This window comes from Aquila chrysaetos, chromosome 25, assembly GCF_900496995.4.
Source record: "Aquila chrysaetos chrysaetos chromosome 25, bAquChr1.4, whole genome shotgun sequence".
Lineage (NCBI taxonomy): Eukaryota > Metazoa > Chordata > Aves > Accipitriformes > Accipitridae > Aquila > Aquila chrysaetos.
In genome coordinates, this window is record NC_044028.1 from 6,889,448 (window position 1) to 6,917,207 (window position 27,760).

At 46.0% G+C, this 27,760-nt stretch overlaps 2 protein-coding genes and 1 long non-coding RNA gene across 3 annotated transcripts; 1 reads left to right on the plus strand and 2 right to left on the minus strand.

Moving 5' to 3' along the window:
• LOC115335656 (cytochrome P450 2W1-like) lies at positions 1-11,935 on the minus strand. Its single transcript, XM_030001667.1, is given in 10 exon segments — positions 1-1,495; positions 3,256-3,397; positions 3,924-4,108; positions 4,502-4,643; positions 5,648-5,821; positions 6,629-6,786; positions 6,880-7,029; positions 8,933-9,095; positions 11,547-11,750; positions 11,752-11,935. Coding segments are annotated over 10 exon segments (1,659 nt in total). The 5' UTR covers positions 11,902-11,935; the 3' UTR covers positions 1-1,304.
• Positions 10,032-26,948, plus strand: LOC115335663. The gene is made up of 4 exons (XR_003921493.2): positions 10,032-10,956; positions 16,693-16,976; positions 23,773-23,922; positions 24,313-26,948. It is a non-coding gene; the product is annotated as an uncharacterized LOC115335663 (long non-coding RNA).
• Positions 13,933-24,175, minus strand: LOC115335657 (cytochrome P450 2K4-like). The gene is made up of 9 exons (XM_030001668.2): positions 23,814-24,175; positions 21,507-21,669; positions 21,158-21,307; positions 20,711-20,871; positions 19,289-19,462; positions 18,617-18,758; positions 17,875-18,062; positions 17,253-17,394; positions 13,933-16,870 (listed from the first exon to the last, which is right to left on the minus strand). Exons 1-9 carry the CDS (start codon positions 24,009-24,011, stop codon positions 16,683-16,685), a joined length of 1,506 nt encoding a protein of 501 aa, XP_029857528.1. The 5' UTR covers positions 24,012-24,175; the 3' UTR covers positions 13,933-16,682.
• Positions 26,949-27,760: the final 812 nt, after the last annotated feature.

Genomic DNA, 27,760 nt, shown 5'->3' on the forward strand with positions numbered 1-27,760 from the left:
TGGGATTAAAACTTTATTGAACTCCCATGAAGAGGGAAACAAACGATACAATAAAGTACATGATAAGAAAATGCATATGGAGAAGTGGCAATTCACAGGCAGATAAACGGATGAAAAATCACCTGAGCTATACATCAACTGGAATAAGATTGTGGAATATGATGGCAGGTAAGAGTGCTACAGACAGGGACAACAGCCAGACAAAGCTTCAGCGGAAAGGAAAACAACCAAAACTGGGTCTTGTCTAATCCCTGATCCCAATTCTCCTTGCATATGTGTGTGCAATACAAGCACTGTGAAATTAGACGTCATTTGCAGGGAAATTGCATGGCTGGTTCCAGTGGCCAGACCATCCCAAATACTAGACTGACTGTTGATGTTGGCTCTTAACATTAACCAGGAGGTCTGAAGAGAGGAACAGTGTTTGCTCCTATTTAACAACATCAGGAAAGACAGAGATGCATAAAACTAGAAATAGGTCTAGTTTATTTTTCTGTATGGTTAGCCTTTTATGATTGGTTGCTGGTACAAATCTCACGTGGCCTTATGATTTGGACTGCAAACTTGGAAATGTAGATTTTGTTTTCATTCAGACTGTGGAGCAGTGTTGAACTTGGTGGTAGCAGCACTTGCTTATCTAAATAGGTTTGCAGACTCTGGGGCATCTTTCAGGACACTGTTCCAAGGCAGAAATAACTTTGTCCTCAAATCACGAATCGATCTGTTTTTTCACTCTCAGTGTTTGACTTGGCTGCCTAGCCTGGTAGGATTTTGCTAGAAGCTATGCATTTTTAGTGAGCTCGGAAAAGTTCAGGAGGTACCTACGGATGGTTCAAGTATGTGACCCACAGTGTATTTCTGTGGCTTCCAGCAAAGAGCAGTGTGTCTTTCCTCAGGATTTGGGCAGATTTCTGTGATGTTACGAACCTCACTGCTTTGCCATGGGAGCCTGGGTGACATACCTACTACTCATGGGCTACATTCCCTTCACCAGACCATCTCCGTGGTCCTTCCATCAGCTCCATGCACTCTGTCTTGAGAAGAAGTGTGTGTTTGTCAACCACCATCATGGTTTCTAATTGATCATACGCACCTCCTCACAGCATGGGAGCAAAGAGGGGGTCAGCAACCTATGGGGCAGATGTAGCGGTGGAGAGCAGTGGAGTGGGAGTGGATGGAGACAGTGGGAAGGGGATGTGAAAGAGGGTGGTGTGCCAGGATGGGGGAATGGCGAGTCCTAGCATAGCTAAGTTGGGTCTAAGCAGGTGCCCCACTTGTTGGATTGCTCTTCAGCAGGGCTGTGGTTATTCACGCAGGACAGCACAGGTTGCCTGAGGCTGAGGCCTTAACGTGAAAGTCGTTTGGGGGACGGTAAGGTCCAAGTCAGACTCTGAAACTCCTGGCTGGGGTTGAAAAGTAAATGTCTGAAGCAACCCTACAAAGAAGACAAACAGCTCCATCTTGGCCAGGCTTTCTCCAATGCAGTTCCTTCGCCCTGCAGATTGAAAGCAGTGTATTTACTTGATGGAAAGACCAAACTAGAATGTTTGCCATGGACATGTTAGCATCTGAGATGTTGTGATGGAAGCAGGAGTGAAACCTTGAAAGGCACCAGGGCATTTTGGAGTAGAGGAGCCTGTGTTGCTAAAGGTTGCTGTCCCAGTCCCACTGGCACGTTGTGCCTGCCTGGTCTCTCTTGTCACACAGCTACCTGCAGCAGCAAGTCACAGCCGTGTTACAGGGTTATTATGCATTTATGAGGTACCCTCTCCTCTCCTGAGCTCTTCCAACCCTCTCAGCATCTTTAACCCTTTCTCTTTGAAAAGCAGCCTGATAGAAAAATGCTACCTCCTCCCAAAGTGGAATGGTTTGAAACTCACTTTTCCTGTGGAATTTTTCCTAACATCCCACTTTTAGAAAAGACTGTGTTTCTTCTTTCCTACCCCCTCTTTGTGCTAGATTCCCAGCCCTTGCATGGTGGTCTCTGTACCGTTGAAGCACTCGGTGGACAGCGAGAACTGGCTTCTTAACGACCAAAGTCACTGCTGAGGGTCTGTGGCTGGAGCACGTTCTGGAATCCCTTCAAGCCATCCCTTCAGAGGAACAGCTGGAAGGTGTAAGGTTACATGGTAGGATTTGTAGGATTCTGCAGGAAATCTCCCTTTATAGCACTTACGGGCACCTGCAGTGTTGGGATTTGTTAAACTCCCAGCAAGACTACTCCATCCAGCTATCCCCTCTCGTAATGCACGCTGCTGCAGCCATGGAGGGCATGGGCTGGAGGCAAGCATTTCTGGAAATAAGCAACCTTTGGAAGCACTTATGGCTGTCAGGAAGGCACTGTGGAAGTGATATTTCTTTTAGGATGGCTCAGGGGAGAGTTTCTGATATCTAACAACTGTTCCTACCATTAGCTCAGTTTAAGTCCCAGGGGGGTTGGGTTTATAAGCCTCCAGGGAGAGAACGTTAATTGTATTTTGCAGGTGAAGTTGAGATTAAAAAAAATAAAAGAAGAACTTTGTGACTTGACCAAAACGACAGTTGGAGGTAGCGTCAGGATGCCAAGTGTCCTATCACCTCCCCCAACCACAGGGCTGTGCTTCTTCCTCTAAAAGAACAGGTTGTGCTGGAAATCCTTGGCAGCTCTCAAAAGTGCCCCTGGAAGAATCACAGTCCAAGGTGATTTCTGGGAACAATCCAGGGCCTTGGATTTAGGATTTCACAGTGAGAGCAATACGGTTTGGTGTACTCAGTCCTATATTGGGTCTCTGCTGGCTGTAATACCCAGCCAAGGTGCAAGGCTTATTGGGACTCTCTTCCTTGGCTCTGGTGGGCAGTGGATGAGGCCTTGTCCATCAGACCCACTCACACATGAGCCTTGCCTCAAGACAGGACTTGAGGGTCCCTGGATTGTACCCTCACTTCCAGGAGAGCTCCTGAAACCCCATGCATAGCTGTGCTGGCAGCCCCACCAGTCCTGTCTGATTATCCACCTACTCCTGATGGCTTTCAGGCATTTTTCCACCTTCTTTTGGATGCAATATATCTCTCTGTCTTCTCTCTTGTTGAACCTTTGGGAACCAACATGGGAGAGGTGTGCTCTGAGAGCCATTTGCCTGGATGCAGAATAATTAACTCCATTGCTTATTGACCGAGTTAAAGGCAGTACTTGGCCATGAAGACCCCATTCGTGTACATGGTAATAAAATGGTCCTGCCATAGCCTCATCTCTGTGCAGATCAGCCCTTTAGTTACCTGTGGAGAAGGGCAGGAAAGCCTCTCTCTTTACAAAATTCCCTTCGGCATCGAGGAAGTGGTTGGGGTTGAACTGATGTGGTGTCTCCCATTGCGTCTTATCCAGCAGCACTGAGGTGAGTGATGGGATTACAATTATACCCTGGAAGAAAAGTACATGAAGGCATAAAAGAAGCAAAAGTGCTCTGTTTTAGTTCATTTTGTGACACAGACTTCAGTGTCCCAGGAGATTTGTTCCACCTGGGGTAGGTGGAGACCCTGAGGGTTTTATCCCATCAGCCAGTAAAGAGAGAAGGCAGTGAGATTTTCCCAGCAGTGCCAAGGATTGAAGCCAAACCCCACAAAGTGCTGTGAAAACCTCAAGCAGAGGGTCAGATCCTGTAAATTCCCTGGCAGATACTTCACTGTGCAGATGGCATGAAGGAGGTAAACCAGAGTCACTCGTGGAGTGAGGAACTCCTTGGCATGAGAAGTACTGAATTGAGTCCTACAATACCAGTCTCTCTGGACTCAGCATAGTCACTGGAGAGGAAGAAACTCTTCTAGGAGTGATTTTGGATGCTTGCTTTGGGCTTCAGTCCTATAATTCCCTCTAAAGAAACCAGTCTTTAATGGCACTAGCAAAAATGAGGAGGGTGGCGTGTTCCTGAGATGGAGCAGTTACCTACCTTGGGAAGGAAGTAGCCCCTGAAGTGGGTGTCAACAGCAGTGCAGCGGGGAACGTGGGGCAGGAGGGTGATAAACCTCTGCACTTCGTGTAGCACCGCATTTGTAAATGGCATGTTCTTCCTATCTTCATACGTGGCCCAGTTTCCAGCTTGGACGGTTCTCCCAATCTCCTCCTGCACCTTTTCTGGAAGGAACAAACAAAGGGGATGTGCCCCAGCAAGGAAGCCAACTCCCTCCTCAGATTCGGTTTTGGGAAAAACATATTTTTCCAGGGTCTGGAAGGAGAGGATTCTTAAAACGACAGCTTGGGTTTCCCCACTCTATTTCTAGTTCAGGCACATGGATGCGTTGTTTCCCCGGCATCATACCTTGATCTCCACTCATCCTCTCTCCTAGCAAGGCAAAGGGACTATTTTGTTGTGACTTTGATCAGCATCTAATTACATCAGGAGTTCATAACAACAAAGAGATGGGATTCAGCTCTTAAGGCAAAAGAGCTTCTGTGGATCTGAGGCCAGGCCTCTCCCCTCCCCATATCAGCCATGCCACAGACTGGGAGTAGGTAAAAGGAGCTCACTTTGAATCTCTGGGTATTTCATCATCAGCAGGATGGCCCACTGGAGCGTTGTGGCTATGGTCTCTGTTCCTGCCATGACCAGGTCAAGTATGGATGCTATTAAGTTGTCATCATGGAAGAGGCTGTCTTTCTTGTTTTTCTCCTTGAAAAACACAAGTAGTAAGAAAGGTCTTAAAACCATCAGTCTTCATATTCAGCAAGCTAGGGAAATACTGCATAGCCTACAACGCTGTTGACTATGATCTTGTGTTTGTGAACCGGGTGATAAAATAGACCTGATCTTGAATGCACAGCATTTGCCAAAGATGGGAGCACCAAAGATGGAAGGTTTGGAGTGGAGTTTGGGTTCGGCATCGATCTCCACCCAGAAGCAGGCTGAAGCCCAGGGCCAGGTGCTGTTCACGGACTCAGCCTCACACGTTTGGAAAGAGCCTGTTCTCTCCCCTGTACAGGAGATTCAGCTAAGCCTAGCTGCGAGGAACTCCTCCTGCCCAAGGGCAGGTTTGAATCCCCAGCAATGTTCAAAATGACCTTTCAGGCCATTTCTGCTGGGCTTTAGGACTGCACTGATCCTTCCTCCACGTAGCTGGGTAGAATACTTAGCGCCTAAGGTTGGCCCAGATCCAGTTGGAAAGAAGAAAAAACTCAGAGCCCAAATATTTTGTGTTGAACAAAATCAACTGATGTGTGAAACTGCTGAGTCTCTACTAAAGCAAGATGCAGGGCAGGGCTAGGACTTGTACTGATGATTTATCATTCAAGTACTTTAAGTGTATCATTCATCTTGGAGCAACAGTGTAGATGATTAATTGATCTGTTGTCATAAAAAGAAAGGCAGAGTCAGCTTTCATGTGAATTCATGCATTTTCTACTAGGAACAAGGAGTTGATCTCACATTATTAGTGCTGCTGTTTCAGGAGTGGACTGAGACAGTGGCTTTCATATCTTAATTTTGATAGAAAAATCCCTGCAGTAAATAACACCAACTGTAAGAGACTGGCATCTGATTTCAATACCACCAGAATAACAGCATGGATTTCAAATAGGTTTACATGCAAAGACTGAAATCAAGACTCAGTAACTGTTTTAGCTAGAAAATCCAAAGGAGACATTGCAAACAGTCAACAGAACTAAGCAGTCAAATACCTCTTGCTGCTTGAATATCAGTGCATCAATGTAGCTCCTCACGCTGTTCTCATTGATATCCTCCCTGCTTGCCTTCATGTATTGCCTTAAAATGACGCGCACATCTTCTATTTTCCCAAGCATAATCTTGTGGGTTTTGAAAAGAAATCCAAGGAATGGGTAGAAGTTGAAATACTAATGAGGAATTAAAAAAGAGAAGCATTAAGTCTGCAGGAATATCAGCATGCTGAAACAGCTTCTTCCGAAGGCATGACAGATCAGTTGAGTTTTGTCTTGTAGTAGTAGTATCTTAGCATTCCGGGGACTTCCCGGGCAGATTTTCATAAGCGAGGGCTTTGCAACCTTTGAGCCTTTATTTGGTGCTACCTAATTTTAAGCATTTATGCTGTTCTGTGGGAACAGATCCTCTACCAGTAACAGCCTGGTCAGCCTCACAACAGCTGGGGCTCCAGTGTGCCAGGCCACCACCCAGTTTAGATCAGTATGAGACTAGTTAGTTTTTTCCAACATCAGTTATGAAGGACTGGGTACGATAGTTTGAAGATAAGCAAAGTTTTCTTGGCACTCTCCAAGGAAGCATTTTTAATGCAGTCTGTGAAATCTCACTCACCTAGACATCAACACTGAATGTTGAATTTTTAGAAAATGCAGCAAAGGCAAAGAAAGGCAAAGAAAGCCTAGATGGTGTAATTAGGTTGAAGAAGCCAAAAAAAATATCTGTGGAGCTAAAATAACCATAGGTGAGTTCTCATTTTAGCTCCACACAGATGTGCAGGATGGTTCAAACGGAGAGTAGCAAAGGGGAATCTGGCAGCACATTTGTGATAACCAAGGTGGTACGTGGAGAACTGTCACATTTTAGGTGTAATGGCTGGTTCTGAACATTTGAAAACTGCTGAACTAAATCCTATGGTTTGTGTAGCTCACAAATGTAATGTGCCAGTGTAAAAAAAAAGTTAATCTGTGGGACAGGTTACATACGCTCAAATATGGAGATCCCAGAAGAATCATAACTTCATCTATGAGTCTTAAGAGAGTGAGAAATGTTGGGTCCTTATAGTCAAACCTGTCCCCAAACAGCATGACGAAGGTGATGTTGATTGGAGCACAGTTGAAGGACGTTAGGCTAAAAGGTTCCCCTGCAATGGGAGGAGGATGGAAATGTTAGTGCGACATTGCAGCAACAGTGACGCATAGGAGGCTGTAAAGCGCCGTGGTGGTCTCCAGCTCACCTTTGAAGGATTTGATCATCTCGATAAGGAAGTGAAGCTCCTCAAAAATTCTCCCTTCTATCATTTTTTTCCCCATGCCGAGGTTGCGCATGCTGGACACGGTGAATCTCCGAGTTGTTCTCCACAGCTCCCCAATAGAGAAGAACAAACCTGGGGAGGCCGTGAGACATCGCCGCTGGGCTCATGCACAGAGGACCCCCACCGCACGAAACAAAATAGGGGACTGGATGAGGAGGGATCTCCACAAGTGTTTCTGCTGCCCAGTTTCCCATGGATTTAGGGACTACGGGTCTCCCATTTCTGTGTGCCCCATCCATATCCTCTCAGTTCCATTCTCCCAGTCTCACTGAGCCTGTAGTTTGGGAAAAACAAGCTCCCACCCAACCCAGTTCACCCCAGCCCTCTCCTGAGTGCAAGATAAGCAAGTATGGCTTTCAGACCAGTACGGGTTGGCTGTAGGGCTGGGTAGAGATGTTGGTCTAAGTCAATCATGCAACATTTCTGACCCTGTTTGGCTGCAAGTCTAAGGCCTCAAGCAACAACCTTGTATCTTTGAAGCTTCTCCCTTTGTTCTATTACAGTCATAAAGATATTTTGTCTATGTGGGATGGGATAATTCAGTCTCCTCAACCCTGGTCAGTGCTGAACTGTTTTATTGAGATTCCCAGCAACACTGTACTTTCAGCAGTGGCAAAAATACTATCATTTTGTGGAGGTTGCTGAGCTCATGCCTTGATGATCACTAACACCACCAAGCAGGGATGGGTATTTCATGCCATCAGAGTGTTGGAAATAGTGAAGGAAAAAATTGTGCCAATAATCCAAAGACTATCTCAGATTGTGTCAGTCGAAAGCCTGGACTCCAGCACTTCACATCTCCATCTTGGCTGCAAGGTTTTTAAATGTGTTTGCTTTTTCTAGAATAAGCACTATTTTAAAGCAGTGTAGTTTTAATTTGGAAAGCAAAACTTCTTGCTCTAAAAATGTCAAAGCAAATTTCCAAACTTCATTTTTAATTTTTCTTTAATTCATGCAATTTTATCTGGATCATTCCTTTTCTACAAACAGCTTTGGAGTCAACAAATTGGCATTTTCTGAAGAAAAAATGTTTTGTGGGAAAATTTGTGACCATTGTTACTTAACAGTCCCTGGGAATTTACAGCTTTGGGTCACCTCTAAGTGGCTCAGTCTTGGGCTGAGAAGGTAAGTGTGAAAGGACTTATAGCGCAATACCGACAGTCTCCCACAGGGATATTTTGTATGTAAATTAGCTCTGAAAAATGCTTTTCTCCCCATCGATTCCTTTTCCTTATGTAGCGATAAATTAATCTATTGATATTATGGCTGGGTAATTTAATTTCTAATTGTAATCCCAACTTCAGCCTGTGACCAGCATATAAAGCTGCCTTTTGGATGCTCAAAGCTAAAGCTTCAGCTGAAGCAGAGGATGGAAAACCAAGGCAAAAAGTCCTCTGAAACACTCGGGGATACAGAGTTGCCTTGGAAAAACTATGGGATTGTTTGTGGAGGTGAACTTCCAGCCTCAGCCTATTGCTTCTGCCTCAACCTGTTTCACATCGGTCCACCCAAGAGCCTTTGTGGGGAGGCAAGGCGCAGGGCACTGATGACGTCCAAAATTGTGGCACCTGGCAGTGGGAGAAAGGGAAAAACCCTACAGCTCCAAACAGCCAAACCAGTTAGTCCAAAGTCCCCTGAGACCGTGGGGAAGGTCTGTAAATGTGGTGGTGGCGGTGAGCTGCTTTCATTGACATCTTATGGAAATTAACCCCAGAATTACCACAGTGCCTTTAAAAATCCCACTCCTCACCCTCAAACGTTTAGGATATGGATCAGCCGCAAGCGCATTAGCAAAAACGACGAAAAGCCAGGAGGCATTGCGTGCAAGCGAGGAAAGCCAAACGTTTTCTGTCAGCTTGGCTTCAGAAGGGTCCAAGGGGGATGTTTAAAAGCCGGGCTCCAGGGATGCACAGTTAGGCTGGCACTAAGCGACGGTGTCGTCCCTCCCGCCCGCCCCCGCTCATTTCTCTAGTACCGTTTCCGTTCTGAATTTGGTCAAATATTGGGATGGATGGTCTGTCTACAAACTCCTCTGTGTAGTTCACAAGCGCCTCCCGCACAACTTCGTACCCGGTCAGGACCACAACTTTCTGGAACCCAAAGTGGAGGGTGAAGATGGGGCCGTATTTTTCCGCAAGCTGAAAAAGAGGTGAGCTGTGATGGTCAGGAAGGGAAGGAGCGTGCACAGGGTAAACGCCCGTTGCTTTCTGAAAGGACATATTACGTCCTGGCATCCTGCGGGGAACGGCTGCAGAGCCGCTACCTGCAGAACGGCACCTGTAAGCCGGAGCTCATCACTGTCAAACACAAGGCATTTTGTATGGATGCCTGGCTGGCATCCGTATGAATTTTAGGCTTCTTGCCATGAAAGAACCCCCACCCCCATTAATGCATTACTAATCTGGTTTTGCTGCTAAGGAGAAAGGAAACGAAAAACAAAAAACAACCACCTAGAGTTAAAGACTGGACCTCAAATGGCAACACAAATTGGCAAATCAGAGAAAGACGAAAACAGAGAAGACATTTCAGTGCAAATGATGATGCTGTCGCACAGGAAAGCTTTGGTACGATGCTCCTCTTGCACCAAAGCACTCCTGCATCTCTGCTATTAAACAAGAGGAGCTGCTTGCCCCATGCCAGGTGTTTAGTTTGCCCTGGATGACCGCAAATTGCAAATCCATGCCCTTCTGCTCGGACCTGGCTTTGGTACCTATAGCTTAGCCGGGCACAGCAGGGAAACCCACAGCAGGAAGAGGACGCTGCCCGAACTGCTGGCTGTCCCCATGCTTGCACGCAAAGTGATGCTCGTTTTGCACAGAAGGCGGCTCTGGATGTATCTTTGCCATAACCCGGAGAGGCTCTTTCACCGCCATACACCCCAGGACAAATTCTCCGCAGCTCCCTGCCAAAGCTCTGCCTTGCTGGGCAGTTTTCAAAGGCAACACAGTGCCCCAGGGGGCTGAAAATCCCTCCAGGAGCATACAGTCCCGCTGGCACATCCTACATGTGCCCCCGGAGCCGCTGCGCTGTGCACACATCCCCGCTCGTCTGTGCCGAGAAAAGGGGTCTGTGGCAAAGCGAGGCAGGCTGACGGAGGAATCCACGCTCCGTAAGGACCGTCGTGTGTGTGCCTGCTGCTACATGCCCGTGTTTTACAAGGGTGAGACTGTCGTCTCCCCCCAGCCCCTGCCTGCGTATCTCCTCGGCGCTGCGTTGGGGACCGTGGGAAGCTGACTGCTCCTGCCGACCTCCACCCCCAAGGCTGCACCTTGCTCCCCGGCAGCTTGAAAACAGAACTTGGGGACAGCCGAGAAGAGTTTGGGCTGAGCACGAGCAAGGTGATGGGAAGCCACAGTCCCAATCTGCCGCCTAAGCAAACACAGGGTGTATGCAGGCACCCTCAGCTCGCGCCGAGTCCACCGTCAGCTTTCGCAGGGGAGAGGGGAGCACCCCATCAGGGTGCCCAGCCAACAAAACACTGGTGCCTGCTGCTCAATACAATCCCCGTTTTTTGCTCTCTGTGGGGTGAGATGGAGGGATAACCCCTCTGGAGTAATCCGAAAGTAAAGGCAAACATAGGCAATACGAAATATAGCCTAGCAGGTGATGAAAGCATGCGGAGGTAATTCCAAACTGCCGTTCAGAGGCTGCAGCATCGTCTGCCCAGCCCCACTGGGTAAACTGACCCCAGCCCTGACATTGCCCGTAACACCACCGGGTGCTGAGAGCCTCACCCCACGGCAGTGCTAACCCCCCGCTCGGCTGCTCCCCGAGACCCGCCGGTGTTTGCTGAGCACCGGTGTTACGGGAGCCGTGTCGACGCCTGGTCATGAACCGCCGCTGTTTGTTTGCTCACTCTCTCCCTGACCCTGGTGCACGTCGATCCCCGAGGGTGCAGTCTGCTAAAGCAAGGGGGGAGCGCTCGGCAGCCTGACATAAACACCCCGGGCTGTGCCAGCCTCGTCTTGCGCCGAAGAACAGTTTACCACCGTCGGTGGGGTAAGTTGTCTTAATTACAGGTTAATAGAAGAGCTTACGGGCTATTCGTTCTGGTTCCTTAGCGCAACTTTTCCATCCCTCGCTTGTGCTGCCGTCGAGATTTTAATGCATATCCAATTCATCAAGAGGGAATTGGATTTTGCAGTGGGGCATCTAGATCTGGCCGCCTCCGAAGCAGTTTTGGGGTCACTGCATTGTGGAATTCCCCTTGCCAGTTCTCCAGGGCGGAGGGGAGGGAAGCAATTTCATTTCATGTTAGTTATGTCCTAATGCTTTAAAAGATTTCTGGGTGTCCGAGCTGTCAAATTAATATTTCAAATCCCACAAGCATTATATACTTCATGTACCTCATCACAATTACATGAAGAAATCCCATATTACCCAGAGGTCTTTTTTTAATGGTTCATCGCTCATAAATGACATTGCATCAACACAGACATTGGCTGGAAGAAGCCCACAAAAATATTACAAAGCAATTTTCACACCTTTACAATTTAGTTTGAATTAAAAAAAGACAAAAAGCTTTCATTGATACATCTCAGGCAGCTTTAAAATCTATGAGGGTCTGGGTTTGGGAGTTTTTGTCCTACCTTCATTAGTGATTTATCTTGCCTTCTAAGATCCACCAAGTGCAGGTTACCAATGATCGGAAGAGGAGTTGGACCAGGAGGAAATTTAAAAGCTGAATTTTTATAGCCAGTTGAAAAATAGAGTACAGCTAATAATACCGCTGCACATAGCAGACAAATTAATGCAGGATCAGAGATAAATGAAATTAAAAAAGACATTTTTTTTAGTAATAATCTGTTTTGGGGGGGTTAGAAGCAATAAAAATGCAGTGGCACTGTTCAGTTTCTGCCAGCTGGCTTTCTGTTTGCTCTCTGCGATTGCTACAAGCACTCGATTCTTATTAAGGTTTGTAGAGTACCTAAATAAATACTGCATACTCCACCCTCTTTAAACACCTCAGAGAATGTGGTCTAAGCAGTTTGCAAAGCCTGTCCAGAAGTAAAGAGAGTTTCAAATTACAAACCCATGCATGTGTGTGCAAGAACATATACATGGGAAAAGGTGCTTGGCATTCCTCTATAACCTCCTCCTCCCCCTGAGACATCAAGGTCCTTTATTAGCAGTACTGTGACCCTCCAAACACTCCGCTGACACGGGGAAATAAAAAGGTTTCTCTGAATCCTATTAGAAACCTCCACATTCAGATTTGGGTAGGGTTTGAGGTCTCTGTGTTACTAGAGAGAAAAATAGTATTGTTATGGGAGACTTAAGCTTTCTTGATGTCAAGTGGAGATCAAAGGTTGTTAATAATGGTAAAGCCCATGTATCCCTGGGGGTTGTAGACCAGAAACTTCTTCATAAAGTCGGCTCTGAACTGCCCAGAAGGGATGTGATTTCAGACTTTGTGTCTGAAGTAGAGGACATGTAATAGCTAGCCATGGAAAATTAGCTTGGATCAAGTGATCATGACTGGATTCATGAGTGGAATGGGAAGACAAAATTAGATTTGAAACTTCTGGGAGGATTCTTCATTTTGCAAGAGCAGCTTCTAAGAGATAGAGGGAAGAAGTTAATGAAATTAATGAAGCCAGCTGACCTGGCAGGCTTCAGAAGGGAACAAGACAGGAAAATGGCATTATTTTAAGTGAAAGATACGAAAGACCTGGAGCTTGCATCCCTCATAAAGGTTTAAATCTTGTACAGAAAAAAATTGAGATCTACCGGGTTGAATAGACGTTTTCAGGAGGATATTGGGAATAAACAGCCAATGGAATAAGGTTGTTCAGGGAAGAAAGAGCTGTCTTACATGATCAGGAAATGCAAGGCTGAAGGTACATTTATGCAAAGGTTAGCTCATATAAAGGCCATTATTCAGCAAATATGGGTCCTCAGCCTTGCAAATGCAAAGGTAGGGAAGGAAGTGAACCTAATCTGAACTGGGGCATAGCTATGGTTAGCACGGTCCCAGACCAAACGGCTGCTTGGTTGCACGCTGGAGCTGCCTGCGCGGTGCGGAGATGTTACAGCACACCAGCTGCCCAGAAGCAGAAGCAAGTGTGTCGCAACATTTCTGGCATTTTTTTTTATTAGTTTCCAAGAAATGGGCTGGAGGCAACGGTTTCCCCCAGAGCATGCCTAGGATGACTCAGCCCTGCCTGCTCAAGTGAGCAAAGCGGCAGAGGGGCTGTAAAGACAGGCAAGGAGGATCAGGGCTGGCACAGGATGGAGAACGCGGGCACTGCGATGAGAACTTGCAATGGCACGTGCTCTGCGCCCTGTGCAAAATGTTTGTTCCTGCAGGGTTTTGTTTGACCGGCAGCACCCTGCAGTGCAAAAGTTACGTGTTGCTGCCACTCTCCTGGTATTTCATCCTTGCCCTGGGAGCTGCTGAAATCATAAAAAGGCCTTTCAGAAAGAGACTTAAATTATCTCTGAAAAGCCAGGGAGGAGCGTATTGGGGTTTTTTAAACCAGGCTCTGAATGCAATGCATTAAAATGACAAAGGTAAGTCAAGCTCTTGCGATGACAAGAAATTCCTGTCTCAGTAATGTGTCTGGTACGTGTTTCGCTCTGGAGCCGGGCTGCTACGTGCTCCCCTGCCCGAGCACACAGAGCCGAGCACAAAACACCTGCCAGGCACTGACACCGCTCCGGGTGCATTCCTGGGGCAGCCGGGCCCCTCAGGGTGCTCGAAGCCGGGTTGTCCTCGGTCCCCCCGTGCCACGGGGCGATCCCCTGCCACAGCATGTGAACCAGGTGGTGCTGGTGAGGACGTGGAGCATGGGCATCACCCACCGACCCCGAAGCGCAGCCACTCTGCTGCCAGTTAGCCAGCCTGGGGAGATCCAGCCAGTAAAGCGCCAGCCCTGCATCCTTTAAATTAATTTAAATCCCCCCAAATCTCTGTGCCTTCCCTGCCAGTCCCATTCTTGACCAGCAGTGCATCCAGGACTGCAGCCTCAGATAACTCCTGCTGGCTTTTACTGTGATGAGTTCCTTTTAAGCAAGGGCAGGAATCACTGTAAGAGGCCACATCAGAGAGCCATCCAGAGCCATGTCCTGTCTCAGACAGCAGTTGTGATTTTCTGGAGTTAGAAATTCAATTATTTCCTTTGAGCTGTTTGCGGCTATAAGTACTGCTCGCTCTTTGCATTGCTAAACACGTCTTGGCTGCGTGTTGCCCAGGGATCCCTGTGCTCGCCTCTCTAGTGTGAGTGTATTAAAGGTGGTACAGCCCAACTTTATCAGTTTGACCCAAAATCAACTTCATCCTGCAACACCAGATAGATCAACAGAAACAGAGTAAAATATTTGTTTATTAAGTAGGAGATAAGGTCAGGCTTGCAGTAGTTAGACTGCAAATAGAGCAACAGCAAAATAAACGTAAGCAAGTGTAGCAGCAAAGGCTTTCTTATTACATAGCTTGTCAAGCAGACTCCTTGAGATGTAACCAGAAGCTGGAGCTGTACCCGTGGTACAATGCACGTAGAAGTGCAATACCCGTACAAGTACAAGGTACAGTACAACTATTAGAGTGCTGCCTTTATTTGCGTGAACTAAAGCTAGTGCGAAGAGTCAGTGTCTTGGCCAAAGACTGCTCTACTTTGTCATCCCTTCATATTCTCTTCCTTTCTTTCTTTCCATTTGCAGCACAGATCAGCTTTAGATGACAGCAACTTTAGTTTTATGTTCTAGATTTACCGTAATTGCCCCCTCAGTCTCTGGAACTTTCTGTTTCTCCCTTTTTTCTTTTCAGCCTAACCTGCCTTTCCTCCCTCCAAACCAACACAAAAAGATCTTCAGTGACTCACTGCTCCCTAGCCCACATGTGGTTTCTTGCCTGTTTCACAGCACATGAAGCAGCCTCCTCTCTTGTACCTGCACCACCATTCAGATTTCACATACATATCACACTTGCCTCAGTGGGTGTAGCCTTGCGGGTACAGCTAGTTGTTCCTACTCCTAATGGCTGCTACATGAAATAAATCATTAATTGTAGTAATCAAACAGCTGCTCTAGGACAGCTGCAGTCTCTGGGGTGTCACCAGCTTTCTACAGAGACCCCCATATGACAAGTTAATGGTACAGGTGAGCAACTTGGTAACAAAGTCTAACCCGCTTCTCCTTCCAGACTCTATTACCAGTTTTTACATCTATTTTCACAGTGACTACATTCAAAATCCTATTAGCCTTGAGAGTGATGCAGGATCTCTGCTGGCAGAACGTGAGCATTATCAGCTCTGAATTTGTTGACTTCGGTTCCTATGTAAGTGGCCAAAGCACTTTTTGCAAGTACCAAAATTTGGCTTGCAGTTCTTATTGCAATGGCCCTGCTCCTGCTGAGTACTGAGCACATATAACTTCCATGGGAGCCTGTGGCAGCGGTATTTGCTCAGTAGTGCAGGCTGATCTGTTACTCTGCCTGGAGACCTTGCTGCCTAACCCTGACACAAGGAATGTCTGGAGAGGAAGACAGCTTGAAATGCCAGGGGCTATGTATCTGGTGTAGAGCTGAAGACAGACAGCAACATTTTCTAAAGAGTTGAAGCCCCATTTTCAGTCAAATGGAAAATATTGTCCCTATTCATCTCAACACACCTGATACATGAGACTGAAGTTTGAATTAGGAGCCTGTGGATGATGGTTCACCCTGCAGGCAATGGAGAGAGTGAGCAATTCAGACCTTATGGCAGTTAAATCATCCACTGAAGGATCTTCTCTCTCTCTGTGGAGGGTAGAGAGGATCTAGAGAGCAACTACGGCTCCTAAGGTGCAAGCAGAGAAGAGGGCTGAGCCTCTCTCAGCTCTCTCATGGGAGCATGGCAGTCCTGCGGTCCAGCCCCAGGCTGCATCACCCTCACACTGCCTCGGGCTTGTGTTCAGCTTTAGCCATGCCAATTCAGAAACTCCTCACTTTCTGTGGCTGGTCATTTTTTGCCAGTTTAGGGATCTAAGATGGCCCAGTAAGGGATCAGACAAGAGCCAGGGCCAGCATGAAGCCAGGAGAGGTGACGGAGTGGTAGAAATGCCTTTCTTAGTGGAAGCAGAAAGCTGCTAGATTGGCCCCATCATAAATAGGCTCTTCAGCATAAAGTGCCTAGTGTGAGTTGGAATGAACCCGCTTCCCAAACCACTTAGATGTTTTCTGATAACTGTCCCTTGCCTGGCTCTTGGCATCAGCCCACGTTACACCCTCGTGTCTGGGACTCTGTAATAAAGATAAGGCAGGTTGTATCGCACAATGGAAGCTCAGTCTGAGGCTCAGCTGAACAACCGTCCTGGGGAGATTTCCAGATCCATTAAGTGTCTGTTGTCTCCAGCTGGGCCATCGATAATCAGCTCTGCTATAAAGCTTGGACTTTGGGCTGAGAAATTCTCTGTGGAGGCTCTCAGGGGAGAGCCTCTAATGGGTTACATCTATAGAGGAGGCTTGAAGCCATTTCATTCTTTCAAACAGCCCTGAAAACTGCATCTCTGATGGACTGTTCCAGGAATGAATCACACTGTTTCTGAGAGCAGTACTCAGGGGTGTCTGAAGGGTTTGCCTTATACAGGCACCGCAAGAGCTGTTGGAAAGAATTGCATGAATGAGAGAAAAATAGCAGTGCCCGGTGTCTTCATTCCCCTAAAGCTCAGGTACAGACAGCTTTTTTCCCCTGTAACTAGACTTGCTTTCAAGCTTGAAGTGTTCACTACTCTAACTCCATGTCATTTGATCATTCATAGGGCACAGCACAGACCAGGTGAGGCATGGGGTTCAAGGTAAAACCAACATCAGCGGTGAGATCTAGGTCTGACTTATCCACTCCAGGAGCGGGTTGGAAAACAAATTTGCGGAGCAAGCCTGCAAAGAAGAGGAACAGCTCCATTTTGGCCAGTCCTTCTCCAAGGCAAGCCCTTCGTCCTGAAAACAACCAGGAGAGAAGTAAATGATCAGCACCGTAACTGTTAGTGTTGATGTCTGAGACCTTCTAAACTGGATGTACAGTCTGTAAGAGCAGGCTGCTGAGGTAGGAAATTTTTCCTTCCTTCTCTCTGTATATTAGAGGTGCTACTGACTTGGTCTCAAACCACACAGAAGCCTGTAGGTATGTGAGACCATTCAGTGACCATGGGTAAACCGGTGTCTCCCAGATCTTCCAAGGAAGAAGTGGTTACCTACAGCAGTGGTCGACAGGACAAATTACCAGAAATCCCTTATCCTATGTTCTGTATCCCCAACTTGCATACTTTCCTAAAATCCGTGGGAACTGTGCCCCAGGTGGTGCACACATTACCCCTCTCACCTATGGAGAATGGAATAAATGCCTCTCTCCTAATGAAGTTCCCATCAGCATCCAGGAAATGGGAAGGGTTGAACTGATCCGGGGTTTTCCAGTGTAACTCATCATTCAGAGCAGAGGTCAGCAGCGGAATGATCTCTGTACCCTAAAAGGGATCAAAGAAACTCACAGTAGCTGTTTAGAGCAGATCACTTTCCTAGTTGATCCAGGCTGCTTTCTTTTTTCTAATGTGAAGAGGCAAATAAGATTGACCCATGGCAGACAGAGCTGGGGGCTGCTTCCCTGCCCCACTGTGGCTCTGCCTGTTATCAGTAGCTGCTGCTCTCCTTTTGGACCACAAAACATTCCCTTCTTACAGAGTCAGATCTTTCAAGAAAGATACTGAAGTAGAGGTTCTATATTTGGCATGTAATTAACTCTCTGGTTATTCTGGATTCAAACAGCTGTAACAGACCACAGTCCAGTGCATGTTTATAATAGCTGTCCTGGATCCAAGACAAAGGATCACATCATAGATTGAACCACACATCACGCTATCTTTAGATTTTTATATTTTTCTTCCTGTCTGCTTTAACTAAAACTGTAAGCAATCTGTGCAGTGTAAGCTGCTAGCCTCAAAGCTCACCTTAGGAATCACATAGCCTTGGAAATTCACATCGGTAGGAGTTGATCGTGATACACCCATTGGTACAATATTGGCAAACCTTTGTATTTCATGTATCACTGCATCTGTATAAGGCATTTTTTTCCGGTCCTCCAACTTAGGCAGCTCTCCTGGTTCAATGACATGGTCCATTTCTTCCTGAATCTTTCCTTGGAGGGAGGAAGGGATTAAGAAGCTGATAACCCTCTTATCTTGTAACTGAAATGGCCTCCAGTTTGGCCAAGATGAAGAAAAGCAAAAACTTTGAGGGGTGTTTGGGAAGAGCAGAAGGGGGTAAGTCAGGGCATGGCGTGGTTTTTTCAGGTTTGTTGTTGAGCCAAGGGAGCGTGAATGGAGTCACTACAGCACACTCCATGCCTGATTCTGATCACACACCTTTGTTACCCCATAGCCTTCAACAGAAACCAGATCAGAATCAGCTCCTGAGGAGACCTTTAGTGACGTAAGCCCATAGCCTGCAGGAGAATAACGATGGGGGAGCTTTACTGTAACTGTAGACTGGCCCTTAGCCTTTCCCACTTGGCTGGGCTGGTTTATTGCAATCCAGCTGAATAAAATTCCTTTGTAAAGTCAACGGTTGTTATCTCTCTCAGAGTACTCAGAATAATTACTCTAGACAACACTGAATGAGTTCCACTCCCTTCCACAACCAAAGCCTTAAGCATGCAACAGTATATTGTACAAGAGGACTTCTCAGCCTTACTCTGAATTTCTGGGTATTTCATCATCAGAAGAAGACCCCAGCGCACAGTTGTAGAAGTAGTCTCACTCCCAGCGGCAAAGAGGTCCAGGGTTGAAAACAACAGGTTTCTGTTGTTGAACATAGTGTGGGGTTTCTTTGACTCCTTCAAAACATACAGGTAATGGCCATAAGTTCTACAGCAAGTGATACCAATATGTGACTGTGTTGCCACCATTTTTATCTGTATTTTTAGCTTTTTGTGACTTTATATGCTCTGGGAAATGAAATGCTTAGCATTTTAGCATTAGGGCCTATGCTGTATGGAATTTGTCTGGTCCCAAGCGTATGTGCAATCCCCAGGTCTAGATATTAGGTTAGTTGGAATTTAGTTACTGCAGTGAAGTTTATCACTGTACCATTCCTGAAGGAAGGTTTGGGATGATCTCCTCCCAATAAATGGTAACTTATTTCCCCCACGTGGGACATGTTGACAACTAGATCCCTTTAACCAGCAGTTTCAGTGGAGCTATGGAGCAACTACAGCACAGCTCACTGTGAGTACGAGCTTTGACATATTCTGCTTACTGCAGTTCTTCTGTTTCCACTCACTGCCAGTCCCTGACAGATGGTCAGTCCTAATATTAAGTCAGAGCTAAGAGAATAGAAAGACTCTGAGACTTAGCTTTAAAGTACCTGTTGTTGCTTCATCAGAAAGGCATCAACAAAGCCTGTTAAGTTATTTTCATTAAACTCTTCTTTGTGTTCCTGGAAGAGCTTCTGGAGAAAAGCGCTCAGTTCACTGACATTTTGTAGCACGGTCTTGGAAGCTCCAGAGAGGAATCCAAGGGATGGGTAGAAATTATATAACTGTGGAGCAAGAGAAGTCTTACTGTTAATTGGCATTTTGAACACATACTGATATCTCAAATCACACTGCTGGTCCCTTGTCCCACGCCCTGACTTTTCAGGCTGTAATTCCCTCACATTCTCTTGTACAGTCCAAAGAGCTATGAATTGCTGCAGGAATAGTGTTCTCTCTGTTACACCTCTGCTTGGGTCCTCGCCATGACTTTTGGGAGACTCATCAACTTAATCTTCTTTCAGGGCTTCCAGCTGTGTAGGTGGTGGGACAGAGGGTCTCAGATGTGAAAGATTGGAAAGTGAGAATTGTACCTATTCCAGGGGAAGCCCTCAGGTGTGTCACATCCTATGGCAGAAGGGAGTAGAACTGGCCACCTCCACAGACAGACAATATTGCTAGGTCAACATCGTGCTTTCCAAGCCAATTAACTTAGGCACAGCACCGACCTAACCCAACTACACTGTTCTAGGAGCTGGACTGAGCACAGCATTGCGGTATGTCATATGGAGATATGTGCTGTCAGGAGAAGGGAGGGGTCTCACCCCCATCATCCCATGAGAGCTGTGCACATCTTCAAGGAGACCACTAGCTGCCCTGCCAGACAATTAAACAAACACCCGATGTTAGCTGGTGCCTCGTCCTGGGACAGTGTCTGTACATGGTGTGTAACTCTGACCTGTGCTCAGGTGGTGCTTTTTGGGCTTAGCTGGTCTGGAGTTACAGCCAGCTGCAGACTTCAGTGCGGCTCAGAAAGACGACTCCACTGTCGTTCAAAGCAGAAGCTTTGTCTCAGGAAGGAACAGGCTTATATCAGCTGTTAGTTTGCTAAGATTGAGTTTCAGTGGCCAAAATAAAAGAAAAAGAAGTTTGTCAAACCTGGTTCTAGGGGAGGCAGAACTAAGACAGTTGCTGAAGGTATAATAGAAGGTGGGCAGATTTGAGATGGCATTTCAAGGCCGATCTCTGATATGAAAGACATATTGTCCTTCCGCTCTTCAGAGAGGGTGAAGTAGTTCCTTTTGTGAAGGCTTTGGGTTTTTGCTTTTACTAATAAGCTTCACAGACTAAGCGCAGGAGCCTGGGAATACGTGCATTGTGGATACAGAACTGCAGATGTGTTCTGTACAGGCTGCTGGCTGGCTGATAATGTTCTTGTTCTCAAGAAGCAAGATGTGGGAGGCCAGGAGGACAAACGTGGGCAACCGGATATCCCCCCAAAACCTAAAAGCTAAAACATAAAATCAAGCTCTTACCAGCACCATAGGGGAGCCCAACAGCTTAGTGTTTTCATTTATCAGCTTCAGCAAAGTTAGAAATACAGGATCATCATATTCAAACCTCTCTCCAAACAATACAGAGCAGATGACATTCGATACAGCATTGTTGAGTATCATCTTCGTATCAAACGGCTTCCCTGTATTTCAAGCAATGAAAACAAATGATGGTGTGATTGTGCTTATTTCAATGTGGTTTCCTATGGAAATGTCGTCCTGAGCTCCCAAAGAAAAAACTCATTCACCACCCAGAATGCATAGCAGGGAACTTGGTTTCAATGTTTTAAGGCCTTGGTTTAATAACCTACTTCAACGTATGCTGAACTTTAACCATGAGATACCATTTGCTCCGAGTTAAACTTTCATTAATCTTTATTGTTCTGCTAGACAAGTTTTCTGTCTCTGGATGAAAGTCTTAACACTCACCATGATAGGATTCAAAATATCTGATAAGGGAATTTACTTCCTCCAGGATTCGGATCTCAATGGTTCTCTTTCCCATTCCAAAATCTCTCAGTGTGGACAAGGTGAATCTTCTCATAGTTTTCCATAGCTCTCCATGGCTGAATGCTATGCCTAAAATAAAGGGATAACATCCTTATGTTACCTGTGGTTAATAAACATTTGTAAGGCCTTCTTACACACTGGTACCAAAGCTGCTTGATATACTGTTAGATAAACAAAAAGCAATCTGTAAGAGGATGATACTCTCTGCTGTAAAAATATAATGAACGTATACAAATTGCAAAAACTAACCAACCAAAAAGTCACTTACCATTTCCTTGTGTCATTTTCCTGAATATGGGTATTTCTGCCCTCTCTCCAAATTCTTCAGCATGATTTAAAAGGGCATCCTTGATGGTTTCATATCCAGCCAGTACTACAGCTTTCCTGGGTCCAAAATACACAGTGAAGACATTGCCGTATATCTTGGAGAGCTGTCAAGGTGAATAAATATGTTCCTTCAAAACCAGATCTGGACCCAAATGCTAGCACTAGCCACCCCAGATGGTTTCTAGCCCAAAAGGAGCCTCCCAGCCCTGCCTGAAGTCTCCAGGCGCTGCCGTAATGCAACTAATGAGCAACAGCTATCAATTGCCAGCATCTCTGCTTGCACCCTGTTTGCACAACAAGGTGTCTGCTATCACTGCTTCTATCAGAGAAGTCAATAAAATGCCATTGCATTCCTGTGGTGTTCTGCAGTAACAGGCCAGCGTAGTGATACTGCCATTCGGAGGCTGGTTAGAAAATGCTGTAGCAGGCAGGCCTGTTTATTTTAATGCTGTTGACCTGAGGCAAGCGGGCGTGCACACATCTTTGAGGCTGAAGCCACAAACACTACAAAAACAAAGCTAGACAATAACTCTTTCTTTCAGGACAGCACTTGTCTCTAATTATGGCAAGGCGGGTAGTGTTGCAGTCATTGCAAAATTATTTGCTGGCCACCAGAAACTTGAATCCAGCTAGGAAGCATATTCTTGTAGATAATGTCACAGGAGCTCTAGGCTTTTATAGCAAATTAAATATGAATCATCTGTTACACAGAAGGGTGGCTTTGACAATCTAATCATTCACTCGGTATTTTAGACTTCGTTTAAACACACTGCAAGCCATCCGCTCCAAATGTCTTCTTGTTTCCGATGTGCCTGGGTTACCATTTGCTATGCATTAGATACATTCTGAAAATTGAATTTCAGATTAGAAGCAGCTCCTGTTATTACACCAGACAAATTGAATTTGTTTTCATCAAACGGTGGTTTGACGGCTTGGGAGATAATATTAACACTGGTTCTTTCATCCCCATCAGCTCACAGAGTGTGTGGCAGAGCCAGAGGCAGGGAATCACAGCTGCCTCGTAGCCTTCCTTCGGTCATTTCTTTGCATTAGTACTTCTTGGCATCAAACCTGGTTTTTCTCAGCAACGTAAGTATTGGATGTGGCAGGCCTGAAAGGCTAAAGAAAGCTGCTTGGCAGATTATAGGAAATGAGTCTGGTGCCTTCCTGTGACATTTGTATCATAAAATCCTCCAGTACCACCAAAACCAGTTTTTCTTCCATACCAGCAGCCTCAAACATACCTATGATCAGATGGGAGCTCAGAACCAGAAGCCCATCAAAACTGTGCTCTGCACAGTCCTCTGCACCGTAAATCAAGGCAGATGAATACTGCATTACTGTTATAGGAATTCTGTACTTTTGCAGCCCAGGATGCCCTTTCTTCTATGACTAACTGGAGAACCTCAGTGTCTGCACTGCCCCCTCACTGCGGTTCAGGTGGCTGAAGGAGTTCACTGGGGACTGGGTTTCCCCGGTCATAGATGTCTGGTAAGCACACACACAGCTCACTCACAGCACCTCAACCGTCCCTACAGCAACCAGAAGAAATCTGAATTCACATTGGCTTGTCCCCACCTCCCTATGGGAACACAGCAGGCACTTTCTGAAACGAGCATTGCACCTGGCTTTATACTAGTTAAGTCTTTTTTTTTCTCTTTTAGAAATATAAGTATCCATGGAGCTGCATAAGAAAAAGCAATTTGTTTACCTAGACATATAAAAGCCATGCATCAAATCTTAAATAACCCTGGCCAGTGTGTGTGTGCAGGGGAAGGGTTGGGGAGGCAGAGTTGAGCTTTGCATTGCAGGGGATGATACCCTTCCTTCCTTCCTTCCTTCCTCCCTTTCTTCCTTCCTACCCGCCTTCAGTGGGAGAGGTCTGTCTGCAGTGAGACATCTCTTGATGGCAAATAGTCCTGATCTGTCAGCAGGCTGGCCCAACTCGAGTCTTCTACCTGCAGCCTCTGAGGGGCTCAAAAAACCAACAATATGGAGCTGCAAGAGGTGGGGGTCTACACTTGTGTGTGTATGAAGGAAGGAATGTGTGTATTATGTTTATATATATAAATATATGTATGTGTGTATACCTCTGAAGGTAAAGTCACTCTGCCAGTCTGCCTATACGCCAAATATCTCATTTCTGCCCTCCACACAACGCAAACACAATTACATCTCCATTTCACTAGTTGCATTTCTTGCTTCAGGAATTGCCTGTTTTCCTCCTGCCTGCTCGCTCAGACCCTACCTCTGTCAGCGACTGGAACGGCTTTTTCAGGTCCACCACATTCAAGTTTCCGATCAGAGGAAGAGGTCGTGGCCCAGGAGGCAAACTGCGAACCGACTTCTTCAAGCTGGTAAGAAAGTAAAGAAGAGCAACCAGCCCTGCTGCCAAATACAGCAGCGAGCTAGAGCCCACGTACTGCAGCAAACTCTGTAGGGCCATGTCTAAATCAAAGAAAGCATGGATATGAGCATCTTGGGTTCCCTTTATAGCCCTTCTGTCATTGCCTGAACACACCTTCTGAGGAAGTGGCTTTACACAGAGAAAAGGACTCTGAGGTCTTGTTTACTTCCATTTGGACCAGATGTACTTTTTTTTCCTGCCAAATAAAGCACCCTATTTTATTCTGAAACACGGATTATCTTAATCTGGAGCTCCTATTTCATCTACAACACTGGGGCAAGGTGTTTGTTTTCCAGTGAAAATCTGTGTTATGGACATGTTGTGGTCTATGTGATTTCAGTGGCAGCATTAAGGGACAGGACCCGTGCTGGATTGCTGTCACGTGCCAGGTCACAGGACTCAGCTGGACCACTGGTGATGCAATGGTCCTGATCCTGCAGGACGCAGCAGGGAAAGCCCACAATAATGCATGGCCCAGAGTGCAGCTGGCAAGAAAGTCCTCAGGGAAGACGAGGCTGACCAAGGAGGAGTTGGAACGATGGTGGCATGAAGATGTGCTAATTCAGGATTGCAGGCGGGAGTAGGTCTACTTACAGGTGACAGCTCTAATTCTCTTTGCTTGCCTGCCACCCCAGTAAAATCACCTCTTTGAGCAACACCGTGTTTTCATTGCTGACACTGTTACTGATCTTTGTCCCCCAAATCCTCTACCGGTAATTCCCAAATGCCCCTGAAATCACTTCAGTCACTATTTTGCAGCTTACTGTCCAGAGGACTGTGCGCCTCCATGTCCATCTCCGTCTCTGAGTTTGGTGATAACTCCTTCCCCGCTGTCCTGCCTGTTTATGAGCAGATGCATGCAATCCTCTAGCAGAAACCATCCCCTCCAGGTAATCCTTCTGCCTGGATTGGGAAAGAGATCCCGGATCTTTGTAACCTGGGAGGAGCGAGGACCAGGCTCTGCAGCCGGCCAGGCAGAGGATGGAGGACAGGGGCTGCCTGGGCAGCTATTGCAGAGGGGGTGCCAGCCAGAAGGAGCACACAGCAACAGCGCTGGCACTCCAGGTGTACTGAGTCATGCACCATGCCAGGGCAGGGTCCTGCAAGAGCCCGCATGCCTGGGCGACAGCTCCCCAGCAGCCACCCACCCGCATCCTTGGGGGATGACAACAAAGCAGAAGTGATCATGAACAGGAGGCCACGGTTTTAAATGGTGGCATTGAGGGAAGGAGTCAATTTGATGCTCTATCACATATTCTCAGGTGGGGATATTTTGCTCCCCAGCTGCAGATTCTGTCAGATTACTTGGCCATGCTGCTGTTCAACCCTTTAGAAATCTTTAGTTTTAATAATACTTTTGCTAGAATCCTCCAAGGCTCCCGGGTGCAGGCTCCACTGATGGAAAAAATGATGATTATTTATTAATAATAATAAAAGTACATTAGCCGAAGGCAAGGGGAATCAATAAACTCTAACTAGATTGACATGAAAAAGGTGCCTGCATGTCTGCCTGTTCTCCAAGGCTTGTTATCAGGAGTGGAGTTTTTCACAAGGGGGAATTACCCTGTGCAGAAGAGGGCTAGGCAGGGTGGGCAAAGAAAGGAGGGCAATGGATGGTCATGTCCATCTCAAGATTTGCTGCACAACTATGAGGTCTTGGTCTGCACCCTCTTCTCCCAGACATTTCCAAAAATATGCTGTTTTGCCAGACTCTTCCCTGAAAAAAATGGAAAAAACTACCAGGACTCTTGAGACTTTATAAGGTACAGTAAGAGTGAGGAAAAAAACCTTGCATGAGCCCAGTTGGGTACCAATGGAGGAAATTTATTGTTTCTGTTTAATATAGCCATCACTGCTCTGATGGAGTAGAGCTGGCTACGGCCACAGAAAGCAAAAGCACCTTCTCAAGGGCTTTCAGACTGTTTAAAGCTTCAGGTTGTACCTGCTGATAACATAGGGTGAAATCCTTTCTCAAGTAGTGAACCTATGGACTTGCAACCTGCTGGACTGATGTATGCACTCTGGGAAATGATGGGCGAGTTCTCCAATGGGAGGGAATCATTGCAGTTTTAAAATCCAACTAACGTGATGTCCTCACCTCCATTTCTTCCTCACATACCTTGGCTTCTAGTATGCAATCCTGAACACAGCCTGCAGCTGAGTTGTTGGCTTGCAGATGAGGCATCCCACACAGGACTGGGGAGAAAACATTGCTCCCCACTCACAAGTCTTTGTCTTTCTATCAGCCCAAGACAGAACCGATAGCATCTTCAGGTAAGCAGATTTTGTGGGCATAGATCAGGGAAATGGTTCCTCCTAGAAAATGAGCCTGTACATTAAACAGCCACAGAGTCATCTAACTTCTGTGTGCTCATTTGGAGGGCATATAATCTTCTAATGGGACATAGGTCAATAATGCTACAGTAATAGTAGGATAATGCAGAGAAAGAGCTGTTATAAGGCCATAATTCAGTCAATGAGTTCTGATAACATAATAAACCATGAAAGTGAACAGCAAGTGCTTGTGTGCCTTGCAAGGCTCTGCCACTGATTTACAACCTCAAGAGATTCCTATCAGCCTGTGCATTGTTACCAGGGATATATAAAGCATGAGCACACCCTATTAAACATTAACATTTTTAAAGACTCAGATGTGTTAAAACTCAGGCTGCTCCTTGCTAATGGATTTTGCTCACCTTGACAAATGCCAGTGCAAAAAGAAGTCAAGAGCTTTCTGACTTTGACCTCTTTCAATTTTTTCATAATTATTGCTTTGTTTTATTGGATTACATCCACTTCTTCCCATCCTGCAAATTGGTATTTCGATAGGATCACTTCAGGGTAGTGATCAGTATCTCAAGTGTTCGTTACTTTCATTTTGATACAAATAACTTTTAATTTATCTGTCAAATCAGCGTGTGTTGCACATCTACTTTGGGAAGAAAGACTCCTGAAAAATACTTTTAAAAATCATTATTTCACTGCAAAATTTCAATGAAAGATTCTTGGGTTTTCTCCATTCTGAGATGAAAGATTGTATGTGATGGGCCTGGTCACTGGGAGAAGAAAATAAAATCTGTGCATGGTATTAGTGCATTGTCTCTGTGTAGAGCCTAAGGTGACAGTATTTCCCACTCGTGTTAAGCATTTACCCCTTTTAGCAACAAACCATTCTCAGGAACTTTGTTGCTTTTAAAAGCCTTGTTCTTGGACTGAATAGATGTCATTCCTTCATGATTCTCACTCAGTGACAAAATACGTGGGAGATCCTGGGATTTGGTGCTGGCAATGTACTTTATAATATGCATATCTATAAAAATATTTGCAGTAAAATCCGTTGTGACTATAGCCAGAAGCATGATCTTCCAGACCGCATACTTACGCCAACAAGCCAAGGCAGCCTGACCTGGGAAGTGAGCAGTGAGGAGGTCAGGTTATGAAGAATGTATTTTCAAAATATAACTGAACAGACCAAATGCCTCGACATAGCTCCAAGTCTGTCTCACCACAGTATTGCAGAAATTATATTAATCCAAGGGCAATTTGGGGCATATCACAAAGGATGATTAGTTGGTAGGTATCTACCAAGCCAGGGTCCCAGCATCTTACTTTTGGGCCCCCCGTCTTGATGCAGATAGAGATGTGGATTTAGATATAACAGAATTGCAACTAGCAATGTAAGAAAAAAGCTTTCTTTAGCTTTCAGCGCAGTGTTACTATTTCTACCACATTACCCTCTAACCTGATGAGGCTTTGGCTCAGTCATAACAGAAAATGAGCTATCATTC

Excerpts from the sequence above, each read along its gene's own strand:
- LOC115335657 (XM_030001668.2), bottom strand. The coding sequence starts at position 24,011 with ATGGCCCTACAGAGTTTGCTGCAGTACGTGGGCTCTAGCTCGCTGCTG. Across the intron at positions 21,670-23,813 it reads CGTTCCAGTCGCTGACAGAG|CTCTCCAAGATATACGGCAA; the intron begins GTAGGGTCTGAG and ends TCACCTTGACAG. Across the intron at positions 18,063-18,616 it reads GAAATACCCAGAAATTCAGA|GAAAGATTCAGGAAGAAATG; the intron begins GTAAGGCTGAGA and ends CCTCCCTCCAAG.